This window comes from Vanessa tameamea, chromosome 21, assembly GCF_037043105.1.
Source record: "Vanessa tameamea isolate UH-Manoa-2023 chromosome 21, ilVanTame1 primary haplotype, whole genome shotgun sequence".
Taxonomy (NCBI): Eukaryota; Metazoa; Arthropoda; class Insecta; order Lepidoptera; family Nymphalidae; genus Vanessa; species Vanessa tameamea.
The window spans coordinates 9,508,086-9,535,577 of record NC_087329.1 but is presented as its reverse complement, the minus strand read 5'-3'; the positions used below and the strand labels follow the sequence as shown (position 1 = coordinate 9,535,577).

The 27,492-nt window shown below is 32.0% G+C and overlaps 4 protein-coding genes and 1 long non-coding RNA gene across 9 annotated transcripts in view; 3 read left to right on the top strand and 2 right to left on the bottom strand.

Moving 5' to 3' along the window:
• LOC135193918 (uncharacterized) overlaps window positions 1–27,492 on the top strand; it is a 569,995-nt gene that overhangs the window by 494,654 nt on the left and 47,849 nt on the right. The gene's annotated exons all lie outside the window — the stretch shown is intronic.
• Window positions 1–27,492, top strand: part of LOC113395575 (uncharacterized) — a 333,619-nt gene that overhangs the window by 286,593 nt on the left and 19,534 nt on the right. The gene's annotated exons all lie outside the window — the stretch shown is intronic.
• Window positions 4,007–18,673, bottom strand: LOC113395672 (ectonucleoside triphosphate diphosphohydrolase 5). 3 transcript variants are annotated; one of them, XM_064218375.1, is made up of 11 exons: window positions 18,520–18,673; window positions 16,357–16,480; window positions 8,931–9,074; window positions 8,508–8,596; window positions 8,060–8,223; window positions 6,770–6,861; window positions 6,196–6,352; window positions 5,597–5,746; window positions 5,192–5,382; window positions 4,928–5,091; window positions 4,015–4,728 (listed from the first exon to the last, which is right to left on the bottom strand). In XM_064218375.1, the coding sequence occupies exons 1-11, from the start codon at window positions 18,541–18,543 to the stop codon at window positions 4,633–4,635; spliced, it is 1,395 nt and encodes a 464-aa protein (XP_064074445.1). In that variant the 5' UTR covers window positions 18,544–18,673; the 3' UTR covers window positions 4,015–4,632. The 3 variants fall into 3 exon arrangements, with proteins under 3 accessions (XP_064074446.1, XP_064074445.1, XP_064074444.1); XM_064218374.1 differs by lacking the exon at window positions 18,520–18,673 and adding an exon at window positions 17,132–17,355; XM_064218376.1 differs by lacking the exons at window positions 16,357–16,480; window positions 18,520–18,673 and adding an exon at window positions 10,769–10,896 and having other exon boundaries at window positions 4,007–4,728.
• On the top strand, window positions 14,716–24,314 carry LOC113395674 (protein lethal(2)k10201). 3 transcript variants are annotated; one of them, XM_064218380.1, is made up of 4 exons: window positions 14,716–14,734; window positions 21,761–21,904; window positions 23,066–23,264; window positions 23,933–24,314. In XM_064218380.1, exons 2-4 carry the CDS (start codon window positions 21,762–21,764, stop codon window positions 24,263–24,265), a joined length of 675 nt encoding a protein of 224 aa, XP_064074450.1. In that variant the 5' UTR covers window positions 14,716–14,734; window position 21,761; the 3' UTR covers window positions 24,266–24,314. The 3 variants fall into 3 exon arrangements, with proteins under 3 accessions (XP_064074450.1, XP_064074449.1, XP_026489117.2); XM_064218379.1 differs by lacking the exon at window positions 14,716–14,734 and adding an exon at window positions 14,812–14,940; XM_026633332.2 differs by lacking the exon at window positions 14,716–14,734 and adding an exon at window positions 18,179–18,373.
• Window positions 25,238–27,401, bottom strand: LOC113395673 (phosphoglycerate mutase 1). Its single transcript, XM_026633331.2, has 5 exons — window positions 27,187–27,401; window positions 26,751–26,983; window positions 26,390–26,581; window positions 26,040–26,112; window positions 25,238–25,836 (listed from the first exon to the last, which is right to left on the bottom strand). Exons 1-5 carry the CDS (start codon window positions 27,287–27,289, stop codon window positions 25,670–25,672), a joined length of 768 nt encoding a protein of 255 aa, XP_026489116.1. The 5' UTR covers window positions 27,290–27,401; the 3' UTR covers window positions 25,238–25,669.

Genomic DNA, 27,492 nt, shown 5'->3' with positions numbered 1-27,492 from the left:
CAAGGTATAGAGTACCTTTAGTTGAACACACGTAGTACATCTACATTAGCTTAGTGAACTACTATAATTCTCTCGTATAGCTACGACCTTCAAAATATCAATAGTTTTGATAGTATTCAACTTTAAAATATGTAGTAATATATAATAAAATTTACATTTAAATTAAAACTTATTCAAGTAATAATTGAACCTAATTATTAGAAGAATTAGAAATAAGTACTAATTTGTATTTGATATAAAAAAAAGTTTTTTTTTTTATTTCACAGACAATCTAATGTTGCTATACTGATATTATTTTATTTCAACTATTCACCTGTAAGAATCAGTACGTACAAACACTTTGAAATAAACACGAAGTGATACACGAAATCAGAAAATGTACTATATCAATACGATTCGATTCAATTCGATTCGGTAATGGTACCTCCATTACCACTAAATTAAGTAAAAGTACAATATTTTCACTGCACAAGTTGAAACACAAAGACAGAACTTCTTCTAGGATTGATTTTTTTATTTTGTTTTTACTTTGGATGCCAGTCCTTTTAAGTCTTTCTTGATCTAAAATAGTACTATTTCTAGTGTTGTCATAGAACTAAATAATCTGTTTTTTGGATGTTGATCATTTGGACAATTATTAACGCACCATTATGGTGATATATTATTTTTAATTGATTTGGCTTCTCTTAAAATACTAGATACGTAATTATTCGCACTTAAACACATTTAGTTAATAATATTTCATGTATACGTATTTTAAAACTATTTAAATCATGACACATATTTAGGTGTTGCCATCATCATGATCTCATTTATCATAAAGCCGAATTTTTCGTGCAATATTTAAAAAAATAAACAAGTCATTTTCGCATCTTTCATAATATAATAATTCTTATTAGACTAACTTTTAAAATGTTTTAGCGATGTAAAAATAGCTTCATAGTTAAGGTATACACGTATGTGCAATCTAACATAGATTTACTCTTTTAATGTAATCATGTTAGGAGACTGAGCGACACGAGCGACAAAAGTACATTAGAGTAACATTTTTAATATAACTACTGAATGGTTCTTAATAAATATTGAAATTACTTTCATCTTGTTTTATTTAATAACCCAGACTCGTCAAATATTTACCTCTATATTTTATGTTAATTTATTATAATATTGAATGTCTTGTTTTTATTACAATGTACTGTGTTTAATACTTTGTGCAGAAGGGCATGGGGCTACCGCTCATAGGCAATGGCGCTGTAAGAAGTAATAACCATCATACCTTACATTTATCGCCAATAAGACACCTTGTTATATCCCTTGTTCTTGTAGTTACACTGGCTCACTGCCTCACTCACCCTTCTAACTGAAACACAGATGGATACACAAGACCCTATCACCAGTTCTAGTGGCTAAGCCATACGGTTTAAGTCGCGATGTCTTCATTCAACTCCCAGTATAATTTCAGGCACAAGGCACTTAAGTCTTTAGGAGACTAGACAGAGCGTATTCGACAAAATTATCGATGGTACTTCGAACTTCTTAACTTACGAACTTTCGTCTCTATTATTCAATTCTGTCAAAATATAATTAAAGAAAACTACACTCATACATTATTGAAAAAATATATAATTAAAAAATTACCAAAAAATGATAAATATAAAGTAAAATAAATAAAAACATAAATCCGTTGATAATATGTATATGTTTTTAAAGTATATAATTGTTAGGAATAAATAAATTAACAAAAACAAGTTTTTTTTTTGTCTGTCTCATTATCTTTGATCAATTCAAAATTCCTTACAATCAAGTTTTCACGGCCAATCAACTAAACCGAATTCGACGAAATTTTATAAGCAAGTTTGAACTCCAAGAAAGGATTTTGATGCCCAATACCAGACGAGCAACCCACGACTACCAATTTATAAATAAACGGTATATTAAAATAAAACACAATTTAAAATCCAACATTTATTAAATTTTGTACAATTCACATTAACACCAATTCACTAAATACATTTACAATACATAGACGGTGCAATGAAAGCGAATGCAAAAATTCTTATATAATGCGTCCAAAATTGAAAGATATAATAAATGTCATAAAATATTTTAATAACAATTCGTTATCGTATCATTTATTTTTTAAAACAACGTGTACATTTATTTTACAAACAATATACAAGAATACAACCAAATTGAGTAGGTTCCGTCGTTTTAAAAGATTTTTTTTACCTTCATCTGCATGTATGTGTGAGTATATATATGTATGTATGTGTGGGTCAAATCTTTGAGGCACACACTCAAGTTGCAGATAATAATACTACCTTATTCAATATTTTACTTCTTTTAATAAACAAAAACTTGTTTTAAAAAATATTTTACACTTGATCTTAACTTGCTTAACACAATAATTATAAAAGCGGACTATTGATTTTACAATGGCAATACTTTTTTTTTTTTTTAATAATTCTTTTTAATGGTCGAATGTCCGACATCTAATGTTTCATGTAAGATGTTAGGCAAACAGTAATTCACTAATCTGTCAGTATTTTAAATATTCGCTTTTTGTTTTAAATCTCTTAAGTCCACCACCTTTCCATTTGACTACATAAACACAGTATACTATTTTATAAATAATAAAATTATTCAATTACTAATATTTACTTAAATGCATCGATTTTCAATGTTTGTGCGGTAAAGTATTGAATTTAAATTAAATAATAGTATCATTATATATTCATTGGTAAATTACTTTTTTTTTAATTTGACGAAAGTCTTGCATGAGAATTATTTTAGTATTTTATTGCTTTAGAAACAACTGTTTTATCTGTGAAATTAAATGTCCAATAAGTCAGTTCAAAAGTCTAGATGTGTACGTCACAGATTATTTAATCGATTAGAAGGTCAAGACTTCCGAGCCTTAAACCAGTTAAACGTAATATAATACATAAACATTGTAGATCAAACTTAATATTTAAAACTACATAAATATATATTATGTATATGAAATAGAATAACACTAATTTTTCTATCTAAATACATTCAAAGTAAATACCCCATAGTAATACAATAAATATATAATACGTATAATATATATTCTGAGCTACGTAATGTAAAAAAAACACAAATAGATAATATAACTTTTTGATCCTGTAATTAACACTATATTTGATAGATTATCATGCTTTCCCGTTCTTTCATTTACTATTCATGTATGTTTGTCTCACTCGCACACTTGTTATTGCGAGATTTGAAATGACAAACAAATAAATCTTTGTACGTATAAAATATTAATATGTCAACTTCAAAAATTATCGTACGTTGTTTTTTTTTTGTATTTTTTATAAAAAGGAGTGTAATAAAACTTATTTAATTCGGAAGGTAGATAAATGTTGCCATTGCAACACGCGATATCAATAAGTTTAATTTTATGGAAGAATTTTATTAAAAACAGACTTGTATCATGTCTTGACGTGAGTTTTATCAGTCGACGTTTAATGAATCATTTTAAAAAATATATATATGTCATTACGTAATTATATACGAAATCAAGTTAGATGTGACGTGATATTCATTATATATTTATAATATAAAAGTGAAAATAATTATCATTCATTGATATTATATTCGACAATAGATCTGTATAAGATTTACAAAAATGAATTAAGTTTAAAATTACGATTATCGTTATTTTAATGTCAATACCAGACTTCGTTAGTGACATATTCATTATGTATTTATTGAATATTGCAGGAACGTAACATAAATAAACAATCACATTAACACACAACCGCAGCTGAAAGTAAACGTCTTTAGGAATTGTATTTGTAAAATTAGAAATAAAATATAGTTGTATGGTAAATTATTATAAGCTACTGTCTCACTGTCGATTCAGGCACCATAGTGGTATTCATCTCGAATATCGATAAATCATAGATAAATCATTCGAATAATTTTATAATCGATTTATTACAAAAAGTTTTTTTTTTAAACGATTATTCGTAAGTCATTTGAAATCGATATTCACCATTTATTTAATTATACTAGATTTTAGTTTAGTTGTGAAATTAAAAATATACGTAGTATGTAATAAAAATATTCTATACAAATTTTCTGCGATACAAATTGAAATGTATAAAGTTTTATTACGTCGAAATCATAAGTATTTTTATATTCGAGTACAAATTTGAAATTTTTCAAAATTTGTAAACTACAGGTAACTTATTGCTTTTAATTTTTTATTTCTTATTGTTCGTAGCAACTTTCATATATAATCTGTTTTATCTGCCATAAATTAAAAAAAAAAAACTTTATTTTATAGAGGCACAGATAAAATTTACAAACTGCTTAATACTTACAATACAACGAGAAAATTTTATGTAAATTTAACTGGAATAAAATAATTACGTAAATATCGTCTTAATTATACCGCCAAAAATAGCTGTGCGTGTGGCGTACAAAACGAGATGGCCGCCAGACGAAAACATACACCTCAAAATAAAATACTCGATTACGTTTTCAACGAAGTTTTACGAAACAATAAATCTGCAATGAGCTTATATAAAATTTCAAGTAGCAAAATATTGTGTGAACGTTTCATTTAAGACGAAAATACTAACGAGCGTCGGCCGACGGCTACGCCTCCGGCGCGCTCGCCATCTTGTTCATGATGGACGTGTACGCGAGGCCCAGCGCCCACGACACCTCGTGGCCGTTCACTTTCTTGAACAACTGGAAATTCATTCGATCGATTAGGTTCATCGAGCCCACTCTTCCTCCGAGCCGTGCCCTCCGATATGAGCGGTTTCAACAACGATTTAAATATAATTCTTAAGTTGGTACTACTAATTTTTTCAACCACGACGCGAATCATCATCGTCACAAGCGCACACGGGCGCGTGGGCGCGTCGCTCGGCGCACTAGCACTCACCGATACGGGCTCGGCGTCGCGGATCTTGAAGACGTCCTGCAGCAGCGTGTGCACGTACACGAGGTCCACGCACGCCCACGGCTGCTCCACGTTGGAGGCCGAGCACGCGCGCAGCGCCGCCGCGCGGTACTGCGCCGCCGACACCGCGCCGCCGCGCATCACGTCTGCACACACGCACGCACGCACGGGTTAAGCGGGCCGGGCCGGCCGGGCCGGGCCGGGCCGGGCCGGGCCGGGCGGGGCGGAAGCTAGTCGCCGCGTTACCGATGAGGCCGGCGTCGGCCGCCACGTCGTAGAAGTAGCTCATGGCGGCCACGGCGCCGCGCGGCGGCTGCGCCGGCGCCGCGCCCGCCGCGCCCGCCGCGCCCGCCGTGCGCGCCACGTAGCGCCGCGCCGCGCCGTGGCAGCGCGCGTACACCGCCTCGCGCTTGGCGCCGTCCGCGCGCGCCGCGCCGCTGCGCACGCACACACACACACACACACCGTCACTATGAGTTACTGATTTTTCATTTGAATATATTACGGTGTTAAAGGTAAGAATTGTTCTTATTTTCGTACTTAAGCCAAAGTCCAACAAGTTTTAATTAATACATATAGTCTTCTAAATCTTATTATTTCTACAGACGTACGTCGTGTAATTAAAAAATGTACAGATCAATGGAATCCCACCTGATGACGTACTGCTTGTTCGCATACGTCCACTTCTCCCTCTGCACGATGGGGTCGACGCACACGGAGACGAACTCGTTCGTGTCGTTGTCGTTGGCCTCGAGCCGGAATATCCCGTACCTGGCCGCCAGCAGACCCAGCTTCAAGTAGCTGGAATGGAGAATACGGAATACTGACGTAGACCAGTCCCTGTACACATTTCAAAAATTGCGAGTGAGTCGAGAAGGCCGGTAGAGGATATTGTGTAGTTGAAAGATTGCCTTGAAATTATCGGCTAAGATTTACTATGAAATTCTCCGCCATCCGGGGGGTAAAATTGTTTTTTTTTACGATAACTCAACTTTACGTCGTCATACGAAAATTGTGACTGAATAGTCTTGTGTTGCTTTTAGTGCGCTCTACAATTTAGCTCTGACTAGGATAATTGTAGATATTTCGAATAAAAGAGGAAAAAACGGGACTTTTTAAAAGACATTACTTTAAAAATATATTGTTTGTTATACATAAAAAAATCGATATATATTACGTAAGTTTGATTGGTTTCCTTTTTTATAAATATAAAAGATTTTTTTCACATTAGTCACAGTCCACATAGCCACCTGTGTGTGTAGAGAGTGACGTTGGCGGCGCCGGCCGGCACGACGTACAGGTCGGCGGGGGGGGACAGCTTCCGGTCCTCTTCGCGCGGCTCGAACGTGATCTGCGTGGAGCCGCCGCCCAGGTCCAGCGCCGCCATCGTCCCGCTCCCAATTAGGTCTGAATGTAAGAGGAAGGAAATCAGAAGAGGGAAGTCGGTGGTTACTAATTCATTAATTCAGAACATAATTGATAATATCGCGCCTCGAAACACTTGAAGATAGGTTTTTAATCGCATAGTTCACGGCCCATGCTTTAATAAAAGATTTTAGTCTAAGGAAAACGCCAAAAACATCAAATTAAAAAAATATAATTTCTTTATTTGTTAACTTTGTAATTCTTTCGATGTAAAATATTTTAAAACTACACAAATTTTATTTATTTATATAACTTTATCATCTCTCGTCAAACCGCCCGGAGCCTCGCAATGGGTAAGGCCGCCGCTGACTAAGGTAACACCGGCAAACATATGTAAAATGATTAACGTCGTATTTCTTAAAAATGTTGCTAGCTCAAAAAAATATCACTTATACTTACTATGCAATAAGTTGACTGTATACCAAATGAATATTCCCTCATCAGAACCGTCCATGATCTCCACACTGTTTTGATCAACGTGGTAGCCCAATCTGAAACAGAAAAAAACAAAATTTACATTCCAGACTGGTGAGATTAAATTAATCTTGTAACATAAATATTTAAAAGTGCTTGTAGATTAAAGATCATATATAGATTTTTGTGGCAATAAAATACAGAATAAAAGTTTATACAGTATGAGATCACGTGTCGCAGAAAAGTCATAATTTATGGTTTTAAGTAACAGTATTTTATTTAACGTTATTGCTTATTTTATCGTATTGTTATATGAAAAATTAATACATTGTGTTAGTCACGTAACACGATATTTAAGACTAAAGTCGACAGGACAGGTGATCCTCGATCGAAGGTCGCAAAGAATTCTGGTGTCGATTCAGTATGAGTTACGGAATTTCTTTATAACTTTTCACGGTCGACAAAATGTATATGATTTAGTTATATTATCGTATTTGCTGTTAAGTTAACGCCAAAGATCAGAGTGTTTTCTTTCAAGGAAAAGGAAAATAGTTATCTGTCACTCCCAAGGATGACTACTCCATGCCTCGGAGAGTAAACTTTGATCCTGAGCCCGAACTATATGCGGTGATTTCAGATCCATTAGAGTATGATGGGATGACAATAGAAGACGTCAAAGTTAGGGAATAGAGAGTGAACCTGTGTGGGGCACACATCGTCCTATGTAATATGTACTGAGCGGCTGGTCTTTCTTGAGAATGGCCGGATCACTCGAAGAAACGTTACCACGTTATCTAGTGAACACTAGAAATGAATCTGACCAGCGATGCGATTCTGTAACAACTCTTTACCCGATTTAATACATTGACGCTTTCGCTGTGATTAGTAGAATCATTCGTGCCTATAAGATCACACCGATTTAGGCAACGGCGGCCAAATTCGAGGGGGACCAGCAACCTACGCAGGACATATTATAGTCCACAAGTATGAGCGCAAACACAGATGCACTCTCTATTCCCTCAATCTCATAATCCGGTACGACGGCAAATCCGACACGATCGGAGACATTTCAACGGACCAACGACTTTACCTACTTTCCGAGGCACGAAAGTGCACACACTTCTGACTCCGGGCTGATACTGAGAATTTTTCGATAGAAAAATTCTTAATCGGCCCGACCTTGGGTTTTAAATCCAGTACCTCGGGATCTGCGACCTTTTATATAGCGACTAGACCAACGAGGCAGGCAATATAAATATATATAAGTGGACGAACTTGGATATAGCCTTGGAGACTTCGTCGATGAGCATCTGCGCCTTCTGCGGGGCCAGCAGGCGCAGGCCGGCCGTGGCGCGCACGATGAGCGGCGTGTCGCGGCGCCGCTCGGGCGGCACCAGGTGCGCCGCGTGCCGCACCAGCTGCACGATCGTGTCGGCGCCCTGCACAGCCGACGCGAACAAACCTCACCGGAGGAACATGTGAACCCCAACCTATGATTGTAGATTAGCCCAGGATTTCTACCGAATTTTTACTGAGCTAAGTGAGAGTACATCATCTCGGGCTCAGTGATGAAATATACCGTCGTGAGAAAATGCGTGTGTCGGGGAACACTTTGCCACGTGTGTATCCCAACCTAAAAAATGGAGGAACGTTTTGCCGAGCCACATAATTACGTTCAAATTGGTTGTTTAATAAAATTAAATGTCATGTTTATGTAATATACCTTTTCTGGGTCATCGACGTAGGACGATAAACCCGGCTTTGTCTCTTCCCAAAATTCATCCACTAGGTCCAAATTTGGTTGTCCGAATACTGGAAATATTTATTGAAAGGAATATCTAAATTTCATTATATATAATTGATTAAGTCATTTCATTTTAGAAAAGTGTGACTAATGAGTTATTGTTCTCTTCTCAGTAGAATCTTTGTATATTTAAAACCTATATTTAAAAAAAAAAATTACTCCTTTAAAACGACGAATTAAAAATGGGTGTACTATTTAACAGCAGTGTAACATAATTGGGTTATTACCTATTTAGACTCCTCGTAATAAAGGAATAGAAACAAATACATGTATTTAAAAAAAAAAATACTTTAAAAATAATACTATAATACTCGTATTATATGAAATAATAAAAAGCCTTACCTGTAAATGGTACTCTAAACCTATAAGCCAGTACTCTGGTCCCTGAAGACCCTGCGTCTATGATCACCGCGTGGTGATAGACACTCTCGTAGCCAAGACTCTTCGCTAGGCCATCGAACCATTGTGCCTGCCCCGCGAACAGTCCTAAAATAACCAACATAAGTTTAATAACTACGTCGACCAATAATGGGATATATGATTACGATATAAGATATCATAGTAAATGTTTATTAGAATTTAAATTAAAAATAAATTAAAATAATTTGAAGTTATGTCGGCTAACCGCATTATTTTTTTACACATATCGATCCAGTTTCTGCCATTAACTAAATACAATTAATCCAAATCAAACGATACAAAGTTCATAACCTTATCTGAATTCAATGTAGGCCAGTCAATAAAGCCCGTGAAGGTCAAGTAATTAGTATCATTATGATTTTTTTATATGGGGTTTGGGACGTTAAAATAATAACAAATTAAAATTTTCAACACTCTGGCGTGAACGCTAGGGGGTTGAGAGGGTGAAAAGCGTTTTTGCTTACAACTTTTTGACAAAAATTGTTAGATAGATACATTCTTTTTTGATAATAACTAATTTTGCACTAAACAAAAAATGTTGAAATTTTAATACAAGGTAAGTTAAAATTATTTACACCTGTCCAATTTTCACCTATCTAACATTTTTTTTCACAAAGTTATAAGCAAAAACGCTTTTCACCCTCTCAACCCCCTAGCGCTCACCCCGGAGGGTTGAAAATTTTAATTTGTTATTATTTTAACGTCCCAAACCACATATCAAAAAATCATAATGATACTAATTACTTGACCTTCACGGGCTTTATTAACTGGCCTAATGTATTAGACAAAAAGTTTGATAAAGTATAGGCACTGGCGATATAATTAAATTTCTTCTAACAATTCGTGTTATTTTTCAGTGTAATCGTGTCTTTTACGAAACAATTGTATTTAAAAATAGTTTTTTTGCATTGAATCGGTATTATTTATCGAAGCGGTAAGGATTACCTATTCAAAAAAACAAGACTACCATTTCAATTCTCTTAATTTATACTCAAAAAATATATACAAAATGTCTAGACGCATGTAAAATAATTACCCCCCTTCTTTACTCGCGTGAGAAACGCGTTACGCGTTTCCCCTACATAAAGTGGGGGTTACGTAGGACACGCCGGTGCCCAGGACGCCGAGCGCGCTCTAGATTACCCACTAAAACACCAGCGGTAACCATTTCGTCTACCGTAACAAAGTGATTCTCTCCCTGCTGGGCAAAGGGCTCTCTTTATCTTTCAGAGGTTTGGAGCTTATTTTCACCACGATGCATTGAACTCATACAGATTTATTTACGATGTCAAAATTCATGCTCGACCATGAATTTCTGACCACGAGAAAATGATAAACATAAGAAGTATAGTAAAACTTTGTATTTATTTAATTGGCACTAAAGACACTATATACATTAATGCAGTAGTTGTAATTCTTTAAAAAGTTCATAAGAGATCATTTTTGTAATGTCTACAATTTAATTATAAATCATATTATATATACTAGTCAGAAAACTTATATTTTTTTGTAGCAATGTCGTTTTGAAATTCGGACTGTAGTCTTGAAAAAATTGAAAAAAAAAACAGTTATGATAAATCTTTTTTGTGTGTGTAAATAACAAACATTTTAAATTTAAAATTACCTTAATTTGAAACATTGTTCTTCTACATTTATGTGTACGATACAATAATTTTTTCTGATTAAAATGACAGAGTTTAAAATCGTTAAAAATAATTAATATATTTTATTTGTATTTAAAAAAATATATAATTAATTACCTTTTATTAAAATCGATAATGCAAGCACTATTGTCCCGTATAACATATTTTATGGCGCGATAATAATTCTTCACTGTGATGCGTTATCTGTGGTATCAACAACACAACTAATAGTGACTACGATCGCCCACCAATATATTTGTACCAATGAATCTAAACTTCAGTTTCCTTAAACTTTAAAGTTCATTTAAAACGGAAAGAGATGCCAATATATTTAATACAGTCTACATAAAACAGTGTCAAATATCTTCTATCACTATTTATCTCCGTCCTTGTTTCTCGTTCCTTGATTTTAATAAAAATTCACGGCATGCAACGGCACGACCGTACTATTTCTTCAGTGTATATTATTAAAATAAACGTAAATAAAACACGCGATATGTCTATCGAGCATTAGCCGAGTTCTGTTCAGTTGTTTATTGAATCACCTTTGCTTAAGATTTGTAAAGCCACGTACACAACATTGACAGACTTATTATTCAGACGTTTAAGTACCTTTATAAACAGAAAATAATTGTACAAAAAAGGTACGTGTACGTGTAATTAGTTTACACTAATATGATACAAAATTTTTCACCTCTACTGACCCCTACCCCTGAAAATTTTACAACAAACATAGTAATCATGGTAAAACAAGATATTGCACCTTATGCAACTTTGATTAATCCAAATGTCAAATTTAGTTTTAGTTTTAGTATTGTTGTACAATAAAGATTAAATATATAAATAATATCTTATATATAAAAATAAGTGGCATTTTTCGTTGTCACTTTATAACTCAAGAACGGGCTCATCTATCCAAACCAAATTTTCAGGGTTTGTTCGGACTATTTAGTAGATGGTTTATGTGAAGTTTGCACAAAATCGGTCGAGTGGTTCTTCATTTATCACATTTTTTGCAACAAATGATTTCAATAAATGGCGCGTCATTTTGTTAATGGAGATTTTTTAGACGGGCAATTGTCTGTCAAATTAAAAGTAAGTATCAATTAAAAATGAGTACACTCATCTACCAGTTTCAATAGGTAATACGTCTTAAATCAATTTATTATTTCCAAATAACCCATGGCATAGCATTAAATATTGGGATGTAACACAATTTCTTATTTTAAAAATGATTGAGCTGTCATTAGAAATAATACAAAAATCAGTTAGAACATCGATTAATTCATTGGTCGAACCGCACACTCTGCATTAAAATTGCCATTGAATGTACAAATGATTGAAACTCCAACTTGCAATATTTTAATTAAATATATAAATCATGATTGGTTGCGAGAACGCGCCATTTTAGCACCAAAGAACATTCATATCAATGCTATTAATTTTCAAATTCAAGAGAAACTGCCAGGTGTATTCACGACATATAAATCAATTGACAGCGCTATGAATCAAGATGAGGCATTGAACTTTCCAGTTGAATTTTTAAATTCATTTGAACCGGCTGGTATGCCACCGCACTGCTTAAATCTGAAAGTTGTTTCTTTAATTATATTATTGCGAAATATTAATCCACCAAAACTGTGTAATGGCACCAGATTGACAGTGAAAAAGTTATTGCCAAATTTGATCGAAGCTACGATCTTAACTGGTAAATCTAAAGGTGAAGTTTGTTTGATACCGCGTATCCCAATGATTCAAACTGATATGCCATTCGAGTTCAAACGATTACAATATCCTGTTCGTTTGTCATATGCGATGTCCATCAACAAGGCCCAAGGGCAAACACTTCACGTTTGTGGTGTGAATTTGGAAGAATCATGTTTTTCACACGGCCAACTTTATGTTGCCTGTTCCAGAGTCGGTACCCCCAGCCGTTAGTTTATTCACACTCAAAATGTAAAAAACAAAAATATTGTTTATCCAAATGTTTTGAATTATTTTTTTAAATAGCTAGCAATTAAGTAAATATATTTTTACCGCCAACCGCTAGTAGGTTATATTAATAAAAAAACATGAAGCATGGTGACAAATGACAAATACAGTTAAAATAGCCGAAAATATTTCTCTCTCCTTTTTTCGCATAAGAAAATGAGATGGAAATATTAGGTTTGAAGTTGTCTATTTATGATTTGACAATCAATTAGCGGTTTGGCGAGCAACTTCAACATGTAGTTGTCATAAACGGCCAAAAGAAATATAGCTTCAATAATAGAGGAAAGTTTATGACGTTTCCGACAACCTTTTTTTTTAACTCCTTCGTCAATCAATAACATTCCTGATCGGAAAAATGTTCTTTATATATAATGTTAATTGTAATACAAACAAATGTATTATTTAATTGCATAATTATTCAAAATCGGTCCTAAATCTACTCGATAATATGAGTCAGTCCAATATTACTTTGAACCAAGTATATTGATCTCAGACCATAAAAAATACTTTACAAATTTTGTATTTATTTTCGTAGCGCCGAAATTAAGATATTTGTCCAATTGATTTTTACTAAAACTAAAGAACAATAAGATGTTATGGTTTAGTTTTTTGCGTAATTTATATATCTATCGAATATGATCATTACTAAAGACTGTCGATCTCGAAAATCGATTATCGAATTTTCGTATCAAGTTCTACATTACTACTCAAAATCTTTTTTTTTTTTTAATTGAAGCATTTCCCCGCCTTATTGATTGTCAGATTGTCATTTGCTACTGGTTCGAAAAAAAATACCCGGTCACAAACAATTATCCTAAAGTGTGCTGCCTAGTCGTTGGGTTTATTAACCTTTTACAGATAAAACGTTCATCGAGTTTTTTACTTAAAGACTCTTTTAAATTAAATTGTGACGCTGCCTGGTAACATGCAGGCACACTAACATTTAAAATATTAAAAAGGTACATGAGAAATGTCTGTAAATACAAATACGATAAATAAAATTAAAAAAGTTGTCTTATTCTTGATTCCATCCCTGAATTCCTTCATATCAATTTTATTTGTTTTCATAACATCGCTAATTGCTTTTACATTTTGCGTTGCGTTGCGTTTTGAGCATTTGTTGATCTTTATACGATGTACTTGTAACATACCATAGATATGAACATTATTGACATTACAATTTTCATTTACAGTTAGTAAACATAATACTGTTACTGGCATAAAATACCTTAAATATAAACCAGATTAGTTAGCGAACGAAAATCTAATGCTGGACTGGGGTACTATGTAATGCTGCCATATTTTGAGTAAATATGTATACTTATGTACTATAAGTTCTTTAAAACAATAACAATTTTATATCTTAAATCATTTACGACGTTTTTAAATGCAAATTTACCATAGGTACCATTAAAATCCATTTTTCATATTCCAATATGCAAAATGAAAAGATCTTACTTATTGAACCCAAAAAATTAAGACCTTAACCAAATAAAATTAAGAAAAAAAAAACAGTTTAATCTCACCCTAAGCCTGTAAAAAGTGTATAAAACAACGCAATATTAACTTAATCATAAATTTTATAGACCGTAAACATGGTGATATTTATGTTAAATTATTTTCTTTCCTATGTTTTGAACAAGTGCAATGTACATTAGTAATAGCTGTGTGGTAGACAAAACTATAATTTTCGAAAATCATAGTAGGGTTATACGCTAGAACAAATTCTAATAATGACAATGATACTAATAACAGGTAAATATTTTGTTTTTCTTTTACTTTAGTTCGCATAGAACACAACAGTTCACCACCGCAAAAAACGCAGTCAGTGTCGCTGTACCTGCGAGTGCCATTACGTAAGACCTCACTCAAAAAAAAATTAAAATCAAATTACGACATCGCGATTTTGCACACATGCATACATAGTTTATATAAAATTCATAAACCATACAAATACATTATAAATATAAACTTTGGTACATTTGAAACAGGCAATCTCCAGATTGCCTGTTTCAAAGGAGGAGGAGCCAGTCACAACCAGTGACTGACACGCAATGCCGTTTCAAGCTTGTTTTTTGCTACCTACCGCGCGTTAGTATATAAATCCCTATATTATAGTAATTTACTTCCTATTTTAAAAGTTAATATCTATTTTAATTATCCAATCTGAACTGTTTTGCTTCATGTATTGTGCTATCCTAATTTGAGTTTGTGTGTGTTTTTTTAACTTTAAATTGTGTATAATCTTAAACCGTGAGTGGCTTACAATATTATCCACTCGCTTCTATTTTCAAACGGTAAGTGCTTATCTATCTTTATTGTAAAGAGATTAAAACATTGAAGTTTATCCATATGTTACAGTGATTTAAAATTAATTTTAATATTTATTATAGCAGGACCAAGTCTGTATGTATGTATGTCTGATTGTAAATTATAAACATACATATATGTATTAAGTGTTAGCTTTGCATTTAATTCAACACTAACAAGACGAATCAAAAGTGCTTTTACGAGTCTACTTAAAATTTTATAATTCTAGTTGTCAAAGTTGCATACTGATATATCACAATTGTATTCAGTGTTGAGTGGAGTCCATTCTTACAGATTAGCTCTACAGTTAGACTTAGGTCTCTTGGACAAACACTAAAGGTACAAGTTTAAGGTTAAAATAAGCCTTATGTTAATAAGCAACTTTAATGCATTCATAATTAAACGTTTAGATAAAGTAATACCACACAAGGTTTCATTAATTGCTATTAGGATATTATATTTAAATTGCTGCTGGATAAAGATCTACTCCTCCCTTAAGAAGGCTTGTTAAGCTATACTGCTCTAGTAGGGAAAAGTGGTTCTAATATAGCAGATTTAACAGACACAAATTTTCATACAATGTGATAATTTTTAAATTAACATGGTTATTTTTATTACTAACAGTATTTAAAACGGGATATTTACCATGTTTTTTATTTTTATTTGGTGGAGCTTGATATTTCGACATTATCTACGAATGTCTTGTTCACGAGACTGACCTTTTTAAATACTGTTAGTAATGTGATAATTTCCATCATCGCCATACGCAAGATCCACATCTTGTTATCACACCAGAAAGAGACATCCATACTTATTTATTTTAATTATCACATATTCCACTATTACATATAATGTTAGTCGCCTAATAGTTTAATAAACATTGTATACAGTGAGAATAGATTTGTCTCTTTCTGTAATTAGTAATTTGATGTTCCAAGAAAAGACAAACGTATAGTCACTCTACTACAACCAATTTAAAACTATCATACAAAGTAAGTTATGTTCTATTTTTATTCAAGAGAAAAATCCATATGATATGAACGATATATATTCAGAAAATTACTAAACAGTTTTTATAATATAATAATTAATATAAGCAAAGCATAGGTATTTTTATATAAAATTTTAAATAAAGTATAACAAGACTAAATAAAAAAAAAAAAATTAAAATTGACGATTGGCAATAGGACAATGATTTTTTTTCTATCAAAAAGCAAATAATTATTATTTATTGAAAAAGTCAGCCCATTACACATCTATTTCACATGGATCTGATCTTAATTAAAGAACAAGCATAATGATAAATATATTAAAGGAGTTAGTATACCACATACAGCCAGATATATACTTCAAATGTTACACCCTAGAAACGTTTAAGTGATAGAAAAATATATTTAACTCACCCAAAAAATATGTAACACATAGGGCTAGTACTAAGAGGAAAATAAATATTTTCTTTAATCTTCTCGGTTGCTTTAAGGTTCTAGCCCTTATGTTGATATGTGACGCTGAGGTATCATCTTTTAACTGAAAAAAAAAAATTGACTATAAGACATCAGTTATGTACAGTACACAAATAAATCATAAATTATACTCATTAATAAGGTGTATAATTATTTTTTTAAAAACAACCTTGATGCAATATGCTTTTGCTTCACAAGCAATTTAAAAAAAAAATCTATCCTCATCTGTGTACATCTTTTATGGCTGTATTGACTGTGAATCTCCTACACATACCTTCAAGATTTTAACATAAATTAATAACCAAAAATTAATTATTTAATATTAAATAATTATTACATTATTAAACAAGATATCTTGTATTGTAATGATGATAGCCTGTCATTAGAATTATCTATTATATTTCTTCAAGTTAATAATATAATATTATTTCACAGTTCAATTTGTATTCTACTATTTTATAATTGTTCACACTGATATAGTAAATAAAACCAGCCTTTAAAATCACAAACCTATGCCTTATATTTGAAATAACAATACTTATCAGTTATTATATATCCTAGTTCAAATTTTTATCTCTAACATTTAAATACACTTATAGTTTATCGTATTATCTAATATCTATATTCTATGTATCTGTATTGATCGGAATATATTCTAAATACATAATCAAAAAAAAATATAATTAAAAAAATCATATGTAGTAATTTAGCTTACCTCTAAATACCTGTAGGTATTGAATTTTCCCATATCGGGTTAAAATGTACATCACAACCTTAACTATTAAGTATATTATTTGTGCATCTTAAAGTAAAATAGCATATTTTAGTTCATAACTTCGCGTTCATGGCAATATAAATAATCACAATACTGTCAATACTCGAAAAACAAATCGTGACAGCTCTTGCCACTTAGCCACTTGTAAAAGCTATTGATGTCAGTCTGGATAGCGATGTGCTTCTACGGAAAAAACATCGACAACCATAGAATTACAGTCTAACATCCGACAATGCTTCACGACACGTCCGAACGGATTCGTCCCTAAAGTCAAAACTTACAGCCGAATAAAAATGAAATACACTATTACGAAATGAAATTATATTAACCCAATTGAATTATAGAAACATTAATGTTTAATTTAACATTTCGGTTCCAATATTCATTTCAACTTCCAATATTCATTCGATCAGTTTTAATACAAATATTATAAAGGATCACATTTGTTTAATAAAAACCTGAAGGACCTCGGAACATGTAATACTTTCATAATTTATATATTTTTATTGAAAGTTCAAAATATAACATTTATTATATTAGGTTTTTTATAGAGATGCCTTCGTTAAGTTGTCTTTTGATCTAAGCTTTTAACCTTTTATTTTATAGAAAATGTTGTATGTGAGAGAAAAACCACAAAAAAACTTTATTTAATTTTATCTATCTGGTACACAAGAAGTAAAATCGTCCAGCACTAAGTGTCACTTCGTGACATTATAATGTTATCTGTGTCTTCGCGATTGTCACTATAGAGTAAAATACGATTTGAGATTAATTAAGATTTTTGTAGAGACAACTAACAGTAGTAAACTACTTTTTTAGAATAATAAAGAAATTGGGAATGTACATGTATTTAATTTAGCTTTTAAAGTTTTTTAACAGATGGCAACCTTGTCTATGGATTAATAGTGAATACATATTGCACATTATAACTTAGTGATTATATAGTATATACTCTTTAGTCAATGGTTTGTTTATATTTATCAACGAGATAAATACTAAAACGTTAAATTATCATACTGTAGATAATTATCGTAATAAGTTTAAATATAACTGATATATTACGGAAAATATAAATTTATTGCCGTACATAAACAGCAAGTGTTGTAAAAAAAAGTTTTGCTATAGGTGTTAGAACGTTAATTGTGACAACAGGGATTCAAAACGATTAATAATAATCTAAAGGTAAAATTACTACATTATTATCTTCATTACTTACTTATATTAACCAGTATTCGAAGAATTTAAAAATAATTTGTGCAATTTTAAGTAAGAAGTGATTTGACAAGTTGAGGTTATGTTATTTAATAATACGTAATTTAGATATTTACCTTTCTCTGTCGTATTTCACTCATTTTCCCATGTATTATTTTCACTTAGTAAAATATTCACCAAGATATGTTATAAAAAAAAACCACGATAATTACGAACCTTTTCAAAATTGATAATAAAACATTTTTTTAAAATAATATTAGCTTAGATTGAAATATAATGTATATATATTCAATATTGAGCTTTATCAATCACTAGTGTTGTTTTATGAACGTATTCCTTTGACTTATTTACACCGTATACGTAATTAAAAAACAGTTATTCTCGGCCACTAGTCACTACCATAGATACGAGTGACTTCGCGCTGAGTGGCGCGGAGTTATGAGATAACGTTAGTAATAGGATAGGTATCGTATTCGTAGGAAAATCAAAAACGATAAAGTGATGTAATATCGAATGACAAGACGATTTGATACTTTCAGGAAATAGTGATGGAAACCTCCTATTCTTACCTTTTTATAAATATGTTTTAAAATTTATAGGGTCGATTAATTAGCTACCGTATTCCATATCCGTATCCAAATGAATAACCGGTTTAGTTAAAAAAATATAATTATTATGACAAAGAATTTAACTTTGCATAAACATAATTATTTATTATTTTATTAGTAAATAACAAATTTCAAATAAATTAAATTATAAAACGTAATAAAAATAGGTGATTAAAACTTGAAACTTTATATGAATATATGACAACAAGGTCGTCAAATAGATGCAATGTGACTACACTCGTATATTATGTGATGTATATGTACCCGGCCTTAGCGGCGATCGATGCCGGTGCAAATGTTTGTTGTTTTTTTACACCAAGTTGACCTTCTTGCTGTTTTTGTCAATTCTTTTTCTGCATCTTACGTGTATCTAAACATCTAAGATGATTGAAATTAGTACTCATATTTAATACTCTTATATAGAGATAAAAACGCGTACTTATTGCAAAATGTTTATCGGTTACTATAAAATTTGGACATATTTGCGATGACCAAATATAATCTGTCGGCATTTGCCTACTCTTCTACTTACTATTATTTACTTACTCATTGTAGTACCCTATACCAAAATATTTATTAAAATGAAAGTTCACCCAATGGATCTCACCTGCCATAACATACAGTGCTGCATGTCTTAAGTTAGTGTCGTTGTCGACGTTTTGTTCTATGCTGCTAAACTTAAGTTGGATTTGAATGGGAGTAATTTTCAAGATCGTCAGATATAAGTGATAGAGGAAACTTCGATTTATTCGTGGCTAGTCTAATGTGATCGTGATTTGGACCAACGCCATGTACCTTTGAGGCTAATGTTAAGAATATATCTGAAAAGGCAGTCATCTGTCGCGGCTTTTCTAGTAATGTATTTCTAGAGTTTTTTTTTTATACGATTTAAGTATGCACGTGTAATGAGTAGTCTGACCTGGATTGTGATTTTCAATCTGCAATCTGTGAAACACTTAAAAATAAGATGTAATAATTATTTTGGATAGATGCTAATTAACATTAGAAACAAAACTAAATACTTTATATTACATAATGCCATTTTAAGGCTATGTAAGGAATACTTAATATTTCTTACAGCGCTTACGTCTACGAATGGTGACCACTTACCATCAGCGTGTATTATAATTCAGCAGCCGGGATTAATCCAAACATCTCAGAACATTCTCCGTGAAAAACCGATAGTGATGTTTCATTGTGGATGCTGGCGTTATAAATTAAACCTATATTCCAAATTTCAGCTTTCTAGACTCAACAGTTTTCGCTGTGCATTATAGTCAGTCAGGACAGACGATTTTATAAGTATATACTTAATAATTCAGTCACGTAACTATCGATAAACAGTCGATGTTTTTCAACATCATTACGTCTAACAACATTGACCTTGTCGACTAGATAATATTATATACACTATTCAATTTAGCTTCGTATTTATTTAATAATTATATAGTTAATAATTATGCATTTACTTATCATTTCAATAACAGATCAAATTATAAAATTAATGTTTTATATTTAATTTCGATCCTTTATTATATAATAAATGAACACCACAAAATGTATGTGTATATTTAACATGTATATAAATATATAGTGTTTATACAGTAATTACTAGAAAACTTCTAGTTACTTATATCTTGACACTTTACGAGTTGTGTCCTCGTTCAAACATCAAACTTTATCCACCCTGGCTCAACTATGAGAAAGTAGTCGCTATGATTGACAACGTCTCGCATTTAGTCACATTAACATCTAATAATCGAAACATTAGTTGATCGGGTAAAAATCAACCCAAATTACTAATAATACATCCTTAATAGAAAAATAACTTAAATAATTTGCAACTTTTTACATATTATGCGAACCACGTAGTAATTTTAACGAATACAATTATCGAAACCTTACAAATATTTTGCAATTATTTACTTAATTGCATTTTTTTCATATCATTATATCTCGCTTGCTACGTTGATAAGTATGATTTGAAGTACATACTAATAATAGACATCAAATCGGCATATCATTATATCTATTACATTTTTATAATACTAACTCCTCCATGCGGGTTCACCCTCGTAAAATGTTACATTTACGACTGCTTGGGTCGCAGGGTTCAGTGATAGAACATGTATCAATGGTACCTTTCTCAATAATTGAACTATCTAATGCAAAAAAAAATTATCATTACAAAATCCTGAGATTAGCGCGTTCAAACATACATCTTTATTTATATTAGTGTAGATTTTTAGGGTGAAGTTATGTAGCATATATGACCTTTCTCAAAGTGTGGGCTATCTAAAATATTTCTCAACAAACTATCAAACTTTGTACTATTAGACACATGAACGTGAACTGTCACGAACAGCGAAGATAATTAATATGTCGAATATACGTAGAAGTGATATGAAAATATATCAAAAGATATTATCTTATGATACAAAAGGTAATTACGCTGTACAGTTTGTATGAATAGAAATTCTTTTATTATTATATGTCTGAACATTAAACAGAATTGTTCGTGCAAGTTATTATGAAAGTCTTAAGGCTATAGGGGAAGAAAAATTGTTGCAATCAATATACTGGCAATAACTGAATAGAACATTCAATTTTAAGGCTATCGGTTGGCTCTATTTAGTCTAGTCATTACAATTTAAAAGTAATTTTGGCAAACTTAGTTTACGACTGGTTACAGAATACAAAGCTATTTTAACAATATCACATTCATTTATTATGTATAATTTAATTTCAGAATGGAGGTGCAAGTAAATTTAGCTGATAAGCTAAAACCGTACGGCATTGGTCGGCGCAGACTTGATGACGTTTTCTTCAACGATACGCCACCTTCTAGATTAGGTATATATGACGCAGACGATGAAGAACTTTGTCATGCTATGTAAGTAACAAAATTACTTAAGATTTAAGATTATATATAATTAGCATTGATTTCGCAACACCTATTTACTAAAGCGATAACAACTTTATTCTATTCGGCGGCGAATCAAATATGCCATTGACCCCTGTTTGTTTCATTGAAAGTCATTAATTCAGTCATTATATATTTAAAACACTTCAAATGCTCGATCCGGCTCGAAGGACTAATAAACCTGTGAATTACAATAGGTCATACGTCGAGTACTTAGTATGCCATGATGATTTTTTTTTTAATTATTATCTCAGAACTCACCAGCAGATTAATTATTTTATTTGACGTTATTATCAAATATGGCTAGGTATTACCCATATATCATTTATTCTACCGCCAATATCTTAGCTGACATCGTTGTGACTACACGTTACTTGCTCGCTTTAGCATTTTAATAATACAAGAAATAACTATTCATAATATTCATTCAAATATTATCCTGCAAGATCAATATTGAAAATTAAAAATATCGCAAGTATGATTATAATCTAACAATTTATTCTTGGCAAATGGATTAATTATGATAACCACTCAAACAGATGTTGGTTACCAGACAAATTGGCAGATATTCTTAAATATGTAAAGTTTGCGTCTGTCATTTAATATCACAGACGTACAAATGAAGCCAACAACATGGTATCATGTCACTACAGATCGTTATATAAATAAAAACGAAATTATCGTCTGAAGTGAAGCGAAGCTCTATTTTTTTTACACTGTCCTTCTTGCTCTAGTGTCTTAAAAGCCTGGGTATTTCGTAGTATTGGGTTGAAAACTAAAAAAAAAACCATAAAGGATTTGTAAAAATTCTCAGTATCATCTTGTTGTTTGAAAATTTTTTGTACTCTTAGTAAGCAAACAAGAAGAAAAACCCAGACACCTCGCCTATGATGGTGTTCTGGAACAACGGAGAGACGCCCCAGAAAGTGTCATTAAAATATTTTTTGGTAGTAAATGGATATCGCGTATCACGAGCCGTAAATCTTATAATCCCAAATTTGCGACCATCTGATTATGAGGGTACGGGATTTAATGGAAAGCGTTTGCGCACATATTTCCATACTTAAAGCTCCTATTTTATAAAATATGAGGTTTCGTCTTATATATTATAAAAGCAACACCATATTTCAGGGTACAGACAACGTGCACGGTTCCGGGTTGTAATTTCACCGTGACCTCGTTACTGGACTACGAGAATCACTATAATTCCTCACACAGATACAGCTGTATGCAATGTAAGAAGGTGCTGCCGTCTCCTCATCTGCTAGACTTGCATATACAAGAACAACACGATTCATTCTTTGCTGTAATGGCTGTTAAGAAACCTTCTGTGAGTAATACTTCACCGATTGTCACAGGTTATATTTTTTTCCGAACCGCGGTAGATTTGTAACAATTAATAACCAATTGAACGCCAAAAAATTAACAAAAATAACCTCAAATAACACTGAAAAAATATGATTAAAATTATATAATTATTAAAATTTTCGGATTTTTCAACCTTTGGCAGCTATTTTTTCTTCAAATTCAAATGAGACCTTACAGGGCAGTATATTCTACCAAACAAACTACTAGGCTAACGGCTCATCTCCCTTTGTGAAGGTTTGTGACTAATTACCACATTGCTTCAATAAATTGTATTTGATTGTTACAACTGTATAATTAAAATATTGGTAAGGAGTAACTACAGAGTTGTTTGCTGGATCTTCTCGGTAAAATCTACATTCCGAAACAGTAGCATTACATTTAATGCAATTCTCTAAAATTATGATTCAAAATGCTTGTAAAAGCCTACTCGAATAAAGTATATTCAACTAGGATTATTTATCAAATTCTGAGTTCTGGACTCCTGCTGAGAACTTATATTCTTCTTGAAGAGACAATTAAATTCCTCTTACATTTTAATTTTAATGTAATTTCGTATAATTAAATTATTATTTAATATGTTAACACATATAAATATGCATACAGTTCAAAGATATTTTTTTTAATTTCCAGTATTCCTGTTATATAGAAGAATGTAAAGAGAAATTTATGAATGCTGAGGACAGATTAAACCACTGTATCAAGACACACAAATTGCCCAAAGATTTTAGATTCGATCAAAAACCAAGAAAAAAGAATAAAAGTAATAAAAATTCTAAAGCCATGGAGATAGACATCGATGACATCCAAGCAGCTAGGAAGGATTCACAGAAGTTAATATTCAAAAACAGTAAACAAAGAGGATTTCAAAAATATTCTATCAAGAAATTTACCAGCGATGACAAAGATTCGAAATCGGTAAACCTTGACCAAGTCATGGCAGATATAAAAGAAAGTCTACCATGAATGTTTGAAAACAATATATTTTAAGTGTTAATAAAAACAAAAACTAAAATGGATTTTTTTTTTAAATGTTATTTTTATATAGATATTTAATATAATGGACCTAAAAGACACAGAGTTCCTTCTCCATTAAGAAGAAAGCTTGGAGATTATTTCATCAAATGAAATATAAATTTTGAATAATATTATTAAGATAACATATGTAGGTGTGGTAAACGTAGCAGCATGGTGGAAAAGGCTCCAAAGAGAGCCACAGCCTAGCAGTGGGACATTAATAGGCTGTTACTTAGATTCCATCACAATGGTTGCCTTTGCCACCAAGTAAGATTATTTGCTTGATAAAACAGTGATCTCCGATCATTACAGCTCTAAAGATGTAATTGTTACCGAATATAGTAAATAGCCCTCTTGGTAACATTCTTCTCAGTTTTTGAGCTGAACTTCAGAAAACATTGTAGATGGTATTAGTTTACAAAAGTCAATTTTATTATTTACTTGTTACATTGAAAATAAAATTAAGGGGAAGATCTATAAGACCATGGTCAGACCTGCTGTCCTATGTGGATCAGAGTGTTGGGCCACAAAAGTGGAGATGAGAATGTTGAGAAGAGGAATGTGTGGTGTTATGCAAATAGATAAGAGTAAGGAATGAGTACATAAGAGGAAGTCTGAAAGTGGTAACGATAACCGAGAAGTTAGGTGGAAGCCGGCTATCATGGTATGGGCACGTTATGCAGAGGAATGAGGACCATGTTGTGAGAAAGGTCTTGAGCATGGATGTGGATGGATATAGAGGAAGGGTTCAACCAAAGAAACGATGGATGGATTGTGTGAAAGTCAATATGACTGGAATGATAGTTACTTGTGAGATGACGTCTGACAGAGACGTATGGAAGAAGACATGCTGCACCGACCCCAAATAAAATTGGGATAAGGGCAGGAGGATTTTGATTGAAAATAATAAAAAATTATATATTCATAACACTTTTATTATAAAATAAGCACACTATCAATAAATAGCTTCTTAATAAATTACTTGGTAACGAAACATCTTAGCATATGGCCAGCCATTAAAATTCTTCACACAAATATGATCCATATTATATTAATATTACATTGAGAAACAAAAAGCAAATTTGACCAATTTTAATACCAAGGAAATAAATTTTATATTCAATGACAGTCATCGCCAAGAGATTCAATAGTTAACGAATTATAACAAAAAGAAAAAAGTTTTTTTACTCGAGCATCAAGACACAAGATAACACCTAAATATTTTAATGAACTTTAACATAGCATTATTTTGTAGCTGTTCAATTTTATTACATTTGCAGGTTTCATTAATCACATTATGTGTACAATAAACATTTCCTATTATCAATTATGTAATTACATTCAGTTTAATGTTTACTTGGCTTTTCCTTGAGCGGCTACAGCTGCCATAGCCTTCTTAACTGTCTCTTCATCTCCGAGGAACACCATGGAGTCAACAGGCTTCATGTTCTCATCCAATTCATACACAAATGGAATACCAGTTGGAAGATTCAACTCCATAATGGCAGCATCAGACAGATCTACAATTCAGAAAGTAAATTTATTATGTGCGTAAATGGCAAATGCACCATAACAAAACTTGAATACAAATTTAAGGCTCTATAATTCAGATAATAGAAAAAATATATATATATATATATCAGTACCTATGTAACATGTATTATAATTTTAACCATATTTATAGTAAAAAAAGTTTTAGCTTATCTAAAAAGTTTTTACTAACCATCTAAATGCTTGACAATGCCTCGAAGACTGTTGCCATGAGCGGCAATGATGATTTTCTTGCCCTCTTTAATCTGAAAATTAATAATGTAACATATAACTAAAATCATATAAATTGTTATTAATTTAATTTATCAATCATCTGTATATTTTATTATTTTTTTATTTTATAATATTATATTTGCTTAATTTATTCAATAAAATAATTTTGAGATTTTGTTTAGTTGATCATATCATTAAGGTTTTTATATCTCTATAAGCTGATACATTCCAAAAGCAATTTCATCAGGTTAGTAAAGTATAAATTTTAACAATAACACAATAGTATCCAATATAGTAAAGAAAACTTACCTGAGGAACAATAACATTATTCCAATAAGGCAGTGTCCTTTCAATGGTGAGCTTTAAGCTCTCAAACATGGGGAACTCCTCAGGTTTCGGATCACCAGCATAGCGGGGGTCATTAACAATGGTGTCATAGTATTGATGATCTTTTTCCATTGCAGGTGGAGGAATGTCGAAGCTTCGGCGCCAAATTTGTACCTATGATTAATATTTTGCTATAACACTTAGATAGTATGAATTGAAATTACTTTTAACAGGAATATTCTAGGCTGTTGAGAATAATAAAAGTATCATGTATTATACTTTTATTATTAGCAATAAATATTTACACATATCAAATCAAGTAAGGTATAGCTGTTGTACATACCTGAGCTTCACCATATTTAGCAGCTGTTTCAGCTTTATTGAGACCAGTAAGTCCACCATAGTGTCTCTCGTTCAGACGCCATGTTTTGTTTATTGGAATATCAGTCTGACCTATCTCTTGCAGAATACTGTTCAAAGTAATCTGAGCTCGCTTAAGAACTGATGTATGGGCTACATCAAACTTGTAACCTTCAGCTTTTAAAGCCTTGCCAGCAGCCACTGCTTCTTCACGACCTATTCGAAAATAAGACGATAAAATGCTTATAAATAAAAGGAAAATATTTTTTTCCTAAAATATGTGAAGGTGTAAATGACTAGGACAAAGCAATGACATAGTCCAAATTTTTTAAATACATTTATGATAAGATTTATATTTAAAAATAAAATTACTTTTGAAAAGTTGTTAACATAATAGTAAAATCGGTATTTTAATTTACCCTTGTCACTAAGGTCAGCATCATACCACCCGCAAAAAAGATTTTTCTGATTCCATTCGCTCTCGCCATGGCGGATCATAACAATTTTATACTTTGCAGCCATTCTGGTAATGTTTTGTCAGATTATTATTTAACTAAATTGCCGGCGAAACTCAGTTGAACAAGATTTTTTCAACAATGTACTTTGACATTAGTAACCTAAGTGACCTTCTCAATCTTAAGTTCTGATTATTACCACAGATAGAAAAATAATTAATAATTTGTAGTACGAATTAAACAGATATTAAGGTGCTCATACACGTTGGT